This window comes from Squalius cephalus (assembly GCF_949319135.1).
Source record: "Squalius cephalus genome assembly, chromosome: 18".
In the NCBI taxonomy this organism is placed as follows: Eukaryota; Metazoa; Chordata; class Actinopteri; order Cypriniformes; family Leuciscidae; genus Squalius; species Squalius cephalus.
In genome coordinates, this window is record NC_137139.1 from 30,221,930 (window position 1) to 30,234,981 (window position 13,052).

Consider the following 13,052-nt stretch of genomic DNA (forward strand, 5'->3'; position numbering starts at 1 on the left):
AATGATGCTGAAAATTCAGCTTTGATCACAGGAATAAATTACATTTGATCTGTTTTCTATTCGAAAATATTTTATTTTGAATTGAAATACTTTTTTCTCCACAATATTATACTGTATTTAACTGTATTTTGGTCAAGTAAGTTCAGCCTTGGTGAGCAGAAGAGACTTGCTTAAAAGTCTCGTTCTAAAACTCTAACACTATTCAAACACCATTTAAAAGTCTGAGGTTGGTGTATATATATACTCTTTGAATATTAGATAAAAGCAAATATTGTAACTTGCTGTGAGAACACTGAAATAAATAATTCGCTTAATCTGTATTTTGTCATGGAAAAATAAACAACCTTACCACAAGATTAATGTATTTGATAAGCAAAATAGCATGTTTTCAGAGAATATATCTTGAATCTTTTTTTTTTCTTATAGCCCTTGGCAATTTTCTAAGCATAAACTCACTAAATGTTGTTACATTTCTGCTTAAAACAAGAAACAACACTGCCAACAGGGTAATACAACAACAACAAGACACAATATCTAACTCATGGAAATATATCTTATTTGCCAGAGGTTTAATTCGATTTTTTTTTTTAATGGCTTTGCAGGGATTCTGCTTTGTGCTATATAGGATTTTGGTGCCGTTTCAATTACTTTTTCCACATCAGCAAATTCCAAACAGGATATAAAGTCATAGGAGACTCTCTTTAGAAGAATGAAGATGTTAGATAAGTGTCTGTCACATGTAAATGTCATAAAATGTCACGCTTTGCTAACTGAGAGAACTGAACACATGAGAGTTTCAGTCAACACTCAAGAGCTAGGCCTCATCCTTTATAGTGGGACTGATCAATCTTCCGGAAAGTGCCTTTTTTTTTATAGTAACATGAAGTACTCAAAATGCATTAACTTGAGCTAAATCCAAGATGACCCGAGGTGGAGAGAAATAGGCCTATATGGCAGAATACGGTTCGATATTGAAGAAAAGTGCGATAACTCGTTAAAGAATGCAATATGCAATGTTACAATAATGTACAAAACAGAAATTTGAATAAAGAAATGTAAAAAAAAAACCCTGTATGAATTAAATAAAAACTGATTATTGATTCTTATTAAAGCTATAAAAGTTATTCAGTCAAAAGTAGCGAGTGATTTTCTCTTTGATTTTTTTCATAACCGACGCGAGTATTCATGTCGCGATATGCACATTTATGATATTTCGATATATTGTGCAGCCCTACATGAAATTTAAAAAATATATATATTTTCTGTAAAAATAAATGTATTTTATTTTGCATTGAAATACACAATATTATACTGTATAATATTATTTGTTAATAATAATATATAATATAATATGTCAGTTCTGTATTTGAGTCCTCTGTACGGTTTCAGACAGTATTGAGTATTCGTATCGAGGCGCTACTGTAAGTTGCTGTGTGAAACGAGACTCACACCTGTAAGTAAATGCGGTTGTCAATCCCAAAAACTGACAGTGTGAACTGTGAAGGTAGCCAGTTGTGAGTTACCAGAAATAAAATGTGGCTAATTTGCAAGTTATGACATTCATTATCATTTATCACCCCATAGTCTGAGTGCACTTACCGACACAAGATGGCAGTAAAGATCTAATGGAGTCTGTCATTAATACAGACCAACAAAGTTGATTCATCCAAAATATTCAAAATATCTGTGATGTTTGATTCATGTCAAATACATAGATTAATACAGTTTACCATTTGAAATTGCAGCTCTCTTTTAAGTTGAAATACATAAAAATGAAATAAATAAACAGTAGATAAGGACATAAACAAATGCCTCTAGCAATTTTAAAATGTATGTTTCATAATATTAAATATTTTAAAGTAAATGCAAATGTACATATACATATTTGATGTAAACTTAAAATGTTAAATAATGTCAATGTTAAGTCTTTAAACATTGAATATAAATTGTAAATATGAATATTTAATATAAATGTAACTTTTTTATCAATTAAATATTAAATAATGTGAAAATAAATATTACATCTAATAGTCTAAATAAATCTCAGTCTTCAAAAGAAATGTAAATATTAAATCTACATCATTTTAAATCTTAGTTTTGAAGCAATTGCATTGAAATGATTTTTTTTTCATCTAAATTGTGTTGACACAATTTAAACATTTACGTATATATATATATATATATATATATATATATATATATATATATATATATATATATATATATATATAGATGTACACAGTATGAAATCTATTGTAGTGTGCATCAATGTAATTACTCAATAAATTGTAGATATTACCAGTAAATATTTAACCTGGTGTGTAGTGAGGGCTTTGTGTGGTTGTGTGGCGCCTCCGTGCGGTCAGATGTGGAACTGAGAGAGATTTAGCTAATCTTCATCTGAGTTCACAGTGTGTGTGTGTGTGTGTGTTAATATGTGCCTGTGCTAGAGCACCGCAGAGCGGACGCGACGCGCCTCCCTCCGCCACAGGGCCACGGAGAGGCCGTTCGTCTGCGGCTCGCGCTCGGGCATGGATCCGGGATCTGCCGCTGGCACCGGAGGGACCTTCCTTTCCCTGAGCGACAGTGAGCAGAGATGTTACTCCGGGCTGTACGCGCTCTGTCAGCCCGACAGCCTCGGCAAACCGGCGGCGGGGAAAGTGGCCGATCTGTTCCGGGCGTCGCAGCTGCCGGCCGAGACGCTGCACCAGGTGAGGGGGTTCACGCGGATCTCAGCGACGCGACGCCCCTGAACGCGCGCTCGGATATCAGATATCTGCGGTGGTGTGTGTCTGGATGTACAGTACAGTACAGTATCAGTGTGTTCAGAAAAGAGTGAAGTTCAGGAACCAGCTTCTGCTTCGAGCTCTTGGTATCAGATGGTAATACTATTGTACTCTAATATAGGCTACTATGGATGAATGATTACCATATTCATTCATGACATAGTTATCCAAGATACTTAAGTTAATTTCATAGTATTGCCATGGTAGGCCATGTCCAAAAACATATGGTACTACCATGGTGCTTTTTGGCACTTGAAACTAGTATACTAGATGGTTTATACTGTACTGTAGTATACATAGGCTACTAGAGTATAAGATGCTATAGTGTTGATATTAAAGTATACTAGATCAAATGCAATATCTTCATAGTATACTACATAGTTTATTATACTCATTTGATATCTTGTTTGTTCTTTGACAGCATTCTTTGTACAGTTGATGGAATAATATGGTAACACAATGGTCTAGTGATATATTTTGACTATGATATTGAATGATTGCCATATTTAAATACTGTGTTGTTGCTTTGGTACCACGTTAAAACGTGTAGTGTTTATACTAGATGCTAGTAAGTATACACTTATTTAGTGGGTGCATTACTCTTATAGGTGCTTATATGCTTGATAGTGTTTGAGGAATACTATGATGTATCTTGTTGTAATTCAGTGTAATTGCAGTTACATGATTGTAAAAGGCTGAGTTTATGGTCATGTGCTGGTTTTGAAGGCGTTTCGCTGGTTTAATCAGTTTAGAAACTCTTCTATATGTCAGTTTTGAGGAGCATTTGAAGCATCGTTCTTTGCAAACATCAGTGTCAGTAGTGAAGATGTTCTGCTGATGTGTGTATTACTAGGCATTTTTGTAGAGTACTAGTAAACATTGCGACGTGTTGTGTGTCACTTGACACGTCATGTGAGTCAGGTGAAAGGTGTTTACCATGTTCAGCCAGTCTAAGTCTGTGTGTGTGTGTGTGTGTGTGTGTGTGTGTGTGTGTGTGTGTGTGTGTGTGTGTTCAAATACTGCTTCTCCGTCCAAATGTGTCTGTTGTCACTGAGGGTGCTGAATAGCTGTGTGTTTGTAAGTGTGTGAAATGTGTGTGAGATGACAGGAAGGGTGCTGTCTCGTTCACACACAGATAACACTGGGCTGGACTGCCCCACCATCCACAATAATTCCTAGTTCCACTTCAGTATCCTTGAAAAGTTTAGCATGTTTCTCTGGTTTACAGAATCGGTAAAAGGGTTTAACAACATTGTCCATATTTAGAAACTTATTTTACTGTAGTCTGTCAGAATGGGTCTGCTGTATGTTCACACTAAATGTTACCAAATGTGTGTGTGTGTGTGTGTGTGTGTGTGTGTGTGTGTGATGTAGATCTGTTTTTTGGATGGCAGTATGAACCTAAATTTTCAGATCCAATTTCTGCCACATTAATATTTGGAACAGTGTTATTTTATGATCATTGATTATAGTTTTTATTAATATTTTTTTTTTCAGTTTTAATTTTAAGTTAAGTTCATTTAGTTTTCTTGTCATCTTAGTTTATTTTTAAAATGTCTATAGTTTTTATCATTTTTTTATTTCAGTTTTAATTTTTTTTAGGTATTTTTTTTTAAAATTTCTGTTCATATTTAACCTTTTCTTTTAAATAACTTTTTTTTTTTTAATGGTTTTAGTTTTAGTTAACTATAAAAACCCTGATTTGGAAGTAAATAAATATGATACACATGTTTTGGTTTTTATTTGTATTTGCGCTATGTGACTTCAAGATCACTATTTCAAATAAATACTGTTCTTTTGAACTCTCTATTCATCAAAGAATCCTGAAAGAAATGCATCATGTGACTGTTTCCACAAAAATGAAGCAGCACAACTGTTTTCAACATTGATAATAATCAGAAATACTGTATTTCTTGAGCATCAAATCATCATATTAGAATGATTTCTGAAGGATCATGTGACACTGAAGACTGGAGTAATAATGCTGAAAATTCAGCTTTGATCACAGGAATAAATTACATTTTACAATATATTCACACAGAAAACAGTTATTTTAAATTTAAATAATATTTCACAATAAAACTGTATTTTTGATAAAATAAAATAAAAAGCAGCCTCGGAGAGCAGAAGAGACTTCTTTCATTCTTACAGACCCCAAACCTTTGTATGATCTCTTATCATGTAGAAGAATGATTTCTAAGATCTGTGTGTTCTGGCTCATGTTACAGGACCAGATTTCCTTCAGTTTCAGACACAAATAATTGAGTGTAAACAAAAACAAACACAGGCTGTAATATGAGCTGTGTGTCAGCAGGCTTTGGCATGGCGTACGGTTGCAGTGTGTCATCTCGCGGTGTTCCTGCACAGACAGGAAGTCCAGCTCGTCCTTCTGCTCTGTTTCCTGTCCGTTTGCCCCGGTGTGGCGACCCATACTGACTTCACCCCTCGACAGACATGCGAACAGCAACACACACACACATGCGCAAAGATTTGAAGGAAGTTTCACACACATAGACATGACACAGTCATCATCAGAGTGATTTTTAGATGTAATGTTTCTCTTGAACTGTTTGTTGTTGCTCTGCTGTTTTGTCAAATGCATATTTTCCCATAAAGACAGTCACAGAATGAAATCAGTTTGGACCCTTTCATCCTGAAGAAACTGGAGAGAAACAGGAGAGTCGAGGTGTGTGTTTGATTCTGCAGTGAGTTGGGCAGATGTGGTTTTATGTTTCAGATTTAGTACCTGGACATCCCTTTCAGACATCTTCCTCGTGCGTCGACACTTACTCCTGTTGGATTTGGTTTGTCCGACATTACCCTGGATTAGGGGTGTAACAATATATCGTGCCACAATATATCGCAATACAAAAATGCAACAATATCTATCGTGGATATGACAATATGTATTGTGTGTAGTTAAAAAAAATTCAAGTTTTCAGAGTTTTAGTTTACATTACACTGCTATATACACTCACCTAAAGGATTATTAGGAACACCTGTTCAATTTCTCATTAATGCAATTATCTAATCAACCAATCACATGGCAGTTGCTTCAATGCATTTAGGGGTGTGGTCCTGGTCAAGACAATCTCCTGAACTCCAAACTGAATGTCAGAATGGGAAAGAAAGGTGATTGTGATTTAAGCAATGTTGAGCATGGCATGGTTGTTGGTGCCAGACGGGCTGGTCTGAGTATTTCACAATCTGCTCAGTTACTGGGATTTTCACGCACAACCATTTCTAGGGTTTACAAAGAATGGTGTGAAAAGGGAAAAACATCCAGTATGCGGCAGTCCTGTGGGCGAAAATGCCTTGTTGATGCTAGAGGTCAGAGGAGAATGGGCCGACTGATTCAAGCTGATAGAAGAGCAACTTTGACTGAAATAACCACTCATTACAACTGAGGTATGCAGCAAAGCATTTGTGAAGCCACAACACGCACAACCTTGAGGCGGATGGGCTACAACAGCAGAAGACCCCACCGGGTACCACTCATCTCCACTACAAATAGGAAAAAGAGGCTACAATTTGCACGAGCTCACCAAAATTGGACAGTTGAAGACTGGAAAAATGTTGCGTGGTCTGATGAGTCTCGATTTCTGTTGAGACATTCAGATGGTAGAGTCAGAATTTGGCGTAAACAGAATGAGAACATGGATCCATCATGCCTTGTTACCACTGTGCAGGCTGGTGGTGGTGGTGTAATGGTGTGGGGGATGTTTTCTTGGCACACTTTAGGCCTCTTAGTGCCAATTGGGCATCGTTTAAATGCCACGGCCTACCTGAGCATTGTTTCTGACCATGTCCATCCCTTTATGACCACCATGTACCCATCCTCTGATGGCTACTTCCAGCAGGATAATGCACCATGTCACAAAGCTCGAATCATTTCAAATTGGTTTCTTGAACATGACAATGAGTTCACTGTACTAAAATGGCCCCCACAGTCACCAGATCTCAACCCAATAGAGCATCTTTGGGATGTGGTGGAACAGGAGCTTCGTGCCCTGGATGTGCATCCCACAAATCTCCATCAACTGCAAGATGCTATCCTATCAATATGGGCCAACATTTCTAAAGAATGCTTTCAGCACCTTGTTGAATCAATGCCACGTAGAATTAAGGCAGTTCTGAAGGCGAAAGGGGGTCAAACACAGAATTAGTATGGTGTTCCTAATAATCCTTTAGGTGAGTGTATAATGTTGAATATAATGTATAATAATGCAAGGGGGAATATTTGTGGGTCCTGATAATGCCAAATATCTTATGTTACCAGTAAAAAGTGGCCGTTACATTATTTTAAATATGTCTTGTCAGTGAAAGTGTGCAAGCATATTCAGCTTCAGAATCATGAATATTGTTATTCTAGTGTCACTATTGTCCTTTGCATTGGGTTACCAGCACCAAGTCCAAGTCTATTCATTTACACCCCCAATATAATACCAAAATTTACAATTTTTTGTTAATCTTTTACCATATGTTTTGGAGTATCGCAATAATATCATATTGTGAGTTCAGTATCGTGATATGTATCGAATCATGACACGAGGATATCGTTACACCCCTACGGTCTAGATACCAACATGGCTCTCGATACACCTCAAAGACTTACTGTCCTGGTCACAGATGAGCCAGTGAGACACACACCAACAATGTGTCCTCTTTTGAACTCTGATATGCCTCACGTTGTAGTGTGGATTGCTCTGCTAATTCAACCTTCACACTCTGCTCTCACTGAGGGAATGTAAAATCAGTGAAGATTGGCCACAAGGCGCGTGCGTTTATTAAGTAATGAAGTGATTAACTTTCTTTCTTTTTTTTTTTGTGATTTTAGTTGTTTTAGTTAGTTTAATAACCCTGGCCCTCGGTGACTTGATAATCTCCAGTGTCTCCTCAGACTCTCAAAGTCAGTCAAGTGAAGTGAGATGATGTGAGATAATTAAAGCGATACACAGCTGAGAGAGAAGCGTGTGTGTAACGGGGAATAGAGGAGTCATTGTGTGTCTGTCAGTAAGCTGTTATGAGTCTGCGGGATTCATATCAGCTCTCAGACGCTCAGATCCTGGTGTGAGTGCATGCTGATCTCAGCTCTGTGATGGATGAGTGTTTCTCTGCTGAATGAATATGAACAGGAAGTGGTTGATGTGTTGATTTCCATGAGTGACAAGCAAAACATTTTCACTGCTTTAATTACATGACACAGTTTCCCCACATTTGTTGTTGCAATCCACAACGCCCAGCTCAACCACAACTAGATATTTGTTTTCTGAAGAACGCAAGTTAGTTGCTTGTTCTGTGATTACGAGGGCATTGCTTTTTTGTTATTCTTTTGTGTTGCTGAAGTTATTTAGCATGATCTGTAGTGAAAGCCCACATGTTTTTTTCCTGCAACATGAGCAATAATAGCTGGTGCTGATATGATAGTTGAGCTGATTTTATGCAAATGATCAGCAACACAATACACAGACTATCATTGGTGGTTCTCACGTGATCTTCTGTGTGTCGGACCCCAGGAACAGATCCAATCAAATCAGCATCTTTAAGTTCGTCTTAGTCTTTCATAGAGAGCAGTAATGTGTGAGAGTTATTTTATGAGACTCAGTACTAATATAGTTTCTATTATTATTCTAGTTTTGTTTTTGTTGTGTGTTTTTTGTAATTCTTTTTGTCTATATAATGTTTATATTTTTTTATGTTAGTTATTTTAGCACATCAAGTTAAACATGAAAATGATAAATGTTGTCTTGCCAACTAGCTTTTTTTTCTTTTCATATTTTATTTTATTTCAAGGTTTTAAGTCAAGGTTTGTGTTTGTAAAACCGTTACTTTGCGATTTTAATCCCATCCGAATCGGCCATGTCTGTGTTTTTCTGACGCTTATCCTCATGTTTTTTACGCAGGCTTTCATTTAATTTCAAAATGGATGGTATCCGACGAAAAAATAAAATGATAAAATTAATAAAATTATAAAATTAATAAATAGATCCAAATTGCGGAAACCGCGAAGACTGACCATTTTAATGTCTGCGTCAGGTAAGAAACTAGTTCCGTCCAAACAGGGCTTTAGTTTCAAGTAACTATAATAGCCCTGGTTTTAAAAAACATCACATCAGTAAGGTCCATCTCTACATCTGTCCTTGAGGATAAATGTTAAAGCACTGACTGCACAGGTGTTGTGTAGATTTACTGTCTGTTGTGGGATTTACACTAGCTTTAAGTCTCCATCTGTCTCTTGGACAAAAGCGTTGGCATGTTAACTGCTTGACTAAGGATGTGTTCACACTTGTAGTTCGATTTTTTTTTTTTTTTTTTGGTTGGACCAAAAAGAAAATGATACATTTAGTACTGTTTTGCTTAGCGAAAAGAACATAAAGGACCTGTTTACATGAACTGATTTGTTTCATTTACACTTGTCTACATAAATGAGTCTCTGCGCAACTAATATAAATCCTTTCTTCAATTCCATGCTATATGCAAATTTAGCATATTCACTACCGATATGAGCTGCATTTTATTTATCATCAGCTAATTTCAAGATAAAAGATTCCAATAGGAGAGAGAATCTCCATCAGCACTGGTAAGATCATTTAGTCTCACTACTTTTAATGAAGATTATTGTGTGTCTGCGCCTCCATTTTGGGAGGAGTAAAATTAGGGATGCACGATGTAACGGCCACCATATTGGTTATCGGGCCAAAAAGAAAATTTAATGGATTATTTCCTTCAGATGCGCACTGTTCGCCATGATGGTTTTGAATTGCTTGAAATATGATTGGAATCACTTCAAAAAAGGAAAATACAGTAAAGTGCAACATGTGCAGCGCAAGTCTGTCATATAGGCTACATAAAATTATAATAAAAACATCATAATTGTGTGCTTGGGACATGGCTTTTAATGGCGAGACTAAAAATTTGGATTTAGATTTATCGGCCAATATATCAGTTATCGGCTTTCAATTATATATAATTATTGGAATCGGCCAAAATTTTCATATCATTGCATCCTTGCATGTGTGGCTTCAACAACCAGATACATTTACACCTGTCCAGTTTCGTGTGGTGCATCTGGTGCGTACATATGGTGGTATTTTTACCAGCGAACTCACAAAGAGCTTATAAAATGTGTAAAGCAATCAGGATTTTCTCCTTTATTGACGAATGAAATCTCCTGCTAGGGGATGGCGGCTCCAGTGCCTTTACCGAACTATAATGGGCAACGTAGCTCCTATGATGAGAAGAACCAGGTGTGCTTGAGCATTTTGTCCTTTTTTAAGATCGCATCTTGCGACATCACATCCTGTTTTTGGTCTGTATTGTGTTCGTGTTTCAGTCAAACCGCATCAGAGTTAGTTTGGAAGTGGAACTGAGACCCCCTGAAACAGTGAGTTTGTTTGGTGTGAATGGCTGCGTTCACACTTCAAATGAACCACAGCGAATTGATCCCGGGAAATTGCCGTAAAATTGCTAGAGTGCCTTCTGTGTGAACGCAAACACATCCCAGGATTGATGTCGGGATTGATGTCGGGATCGATGCCGGGATGGGGACCTAGTAACATTGCCGGGATCAGTCCCGGAACGCGCCCTGTGTGAACAAAAGCCAGGACCAATGCCGTAAGGGGTGTCGTAGTGACTCTGTTGCTCTTAGAAGGATGTTTGTGTTTGTCATCAACAAAGAAAGAACGAAAAAATGTCTGCAAACTGGAATGAACCGGAGACCAGGGAGCTCCTTACTATCCGCACTGAAGCAGAGATCGTTTGCCAGCTTTGTGGAACGGTACGCCATGCATTAGTGCACATGTTTTCGACATGTACGTTACACGTCACATCCTGACGTCACGTGTCTATACGGGATCTTTACGGGATGTGTGTGAACGCACTCACAGATTCTGGAAAATCACTGGCAGTGTGAATGAACCAAAATCAAATCCCAGGACAGATTATGCGTGTATTTTCCGGAATCTCTGTGTGAAAGGTGCTTAACAGAGTTCCTTTTAATCCAACCAAACCTGCCAAGTGTGAACACACCCTAAGAGACTTTATATAGCACCACTAAGGCTTATAGAATGCATTTGTCACTCACCAGGAAACTTTTTGGGACAGTGTAAGGTGTAAATGTTGCAATGGTTGGATATTTTTTAATGTCTGTAAACATTTGCAGTGTGCTTTCCTCCTGAGGTATACTTCATTTCACCACAGCTTCTGGAATTCCCAAAACACAAACACAGTTCCTTCCTTAAAAGCAGAGATCCGTCTCCGGACCAGACCAACCTGTTCGACAGCTGCTGTCAGGGCAGAAAACAAAGTCAGATTTCTTGTGAACGTCCTTGTCTGTAAGTTGCTTTGGACAAAAGAGTCTGCTGAATGAATGAATGAATGAATATCAACATATTTAAACAGATCATGTATTCAAATTTAATTGCAACTTTGAATTCAAATGTAGGGATTGAATGGGAATTCTGAATGGTTCATAACCCTGGCTTTTGTAAGCCCTGTTGCAGCAATTTCACACTGAGGCTTTGTTTAACAAGCTTACATAGTAAACATCATTTTCCAGCAGAAATAATAATTTAACGGGCGTGTCATGTGAAGTGATGTCTGTTGCCATGGGGTTGTCTGTTGCACAAACTGTTTTGGCATGCGCACGTTTGTTTTCTGAAGCTGTGAAATCTCTTCCCATCCCCAGATGAAGGAAACAGACGGTACATGATCTGAAGTTTGATCCGGTTGTACAGAAGTGGATTTAATGCAGTTTACTATCCGCACGGATTTATTTAATCAATGATTGGTCTATAGACGAGATCTGTAAAGTTCTGGTTATACTATAGAGGAATTTATTTGTTTATAAGTGCTTTCATAGACTAGATGATTGATTTTGATTTGTATATCACTCATACTACAGTTGTCTTTCGGATTCGATCAAGTCCTGTCAGATCAAAGGTGATTGGACTCTCGGGCGCGATCCCAATGTGTCGGGACGTCGATCGTAACGCCGAACGTGACGAAGTGAGAAATGCAGGATGAATGTTTTAAAAAAGCAGACATAATCTTTTGTGTCCCTGACCTGAGAGGAACCGCAGTCGACTGACCTCCTGTATCCACACATCCCATAAGCCGCCATAAGGAGGGATGGGTGGGGAGGTTTCTAACCTATTTTATTATCCTTCCCCCATTATGTACATGTATAGAGTAAGATTATATGTGCTCTGTGTGGATCATGAGAATGCAGGTCAGGCTTAAGTAATACTGATGGTCAGATGATTAAACTGAGTTTAAGTCACCACAGACACACACTGTCTCTTGATTTCAAGAAGAGGAGTTGGGTCACGCTCAGAGCGCGTGAGGCTCTCGTCAAAAGCCATTGTAATTTCCATCAGTCACAGTAACAGCTGACTTTAGTGGCTAGAAGCTCAGAGCTGCTTTTCATGAGCCAAAAGTATTAAACCGTTTGTTCTACAGACATGCTAACTTAAATTATGCAGATTATTGAATAAAATTAACTTGGGCGGATGATAAAACTTAAACCTAGATTGAAGGAGGGACCTGATCCATATATCAAGTATGCCAACTTTCTCCACCAGAATATGCCCTAAAATATGATTCATTGTGTTTTTCAAAATTAATCCATGTAATCCCTTAGTTCAGTAACTTCAGTATGAAAGCAGGCATGTAAGCATATCCCAGAATTCCTTGCATTTAGTCCACAAACAATATACAATAGGATAAGATTTAATGTTTGTTATGTGTGTGTTACCATCTGTTTGTTTTGACTGTAGGACCCAGGTTCAAATTTGTCTTTGTGTCAATGTCACCGGATGTGTTTTCTTGCACTATAGTACATTTAATGACTCTGTGTCTCATAATTATTCATGAAACTGGGTGTCCTTATCCTAGGAGAAGACTTACGCTGCATCCAAAATCGAATACTTCCCTACTATATACTGTAGGCTAGTATGCAAAAAACAGTATGCCAAAAGAGCAGTATATCCGAACACTTAGGCCGTGTGTCCACCAAAGCTTTCAGCTGGCTAAAAACGCTAGGCGCTCTTCTGAAAACGCCTAGTAATGGGCACTTGAGAGCGTTTTGGCAGCGCAGCATTTTTTTCGGTTGAGACACATTGCTTGTTATAATACAGAATATCCGCGAAAGTGTTACTAGTATCTCATTTCACACATATTTTGTTTCTCAGTTGATTCTATATTAAAATGTCGATACAATGTAACATATTTTCTCTGGCTCTTGTTTTAAATTATTTTGTTCCGTTA

At 37.6% G+C, this 13,052-nt stretch overlaps 1 protein-coding gene across 4 annotated transcripts in view; it reads left to right on the forward strand.

The window, feature by feature from the left end:
* Window positions 1–2,396: 2,396 nt before the first annotated feature.
* reps2 (RALBP1 associated Eps domain containing 2) overlaps window positions 2,397–13,052 on the forward strand; it is a 51,081-nt gene continuing 40,425 nt past the window's right edge. For 2 of the 4 annotated variants that reach the window (XM_079849965.1, XM_079849967.1), the window contains exon 1: window positions 2,397–2,711. In XM_079849965.1, coding sequence (XP_079706091.1) covers window positions 2,532–2,711 — 180 coding nt within the window. In that variant the 5' untranslated portion in view covers window positions 2,397–2,531. The remainder of the gene's footprint in view (window positions 2,712–13,052) is intronic. The other 2 variants (XM_079849966.1, XM_079849968.1) reach the window with 1 other exon arrangement.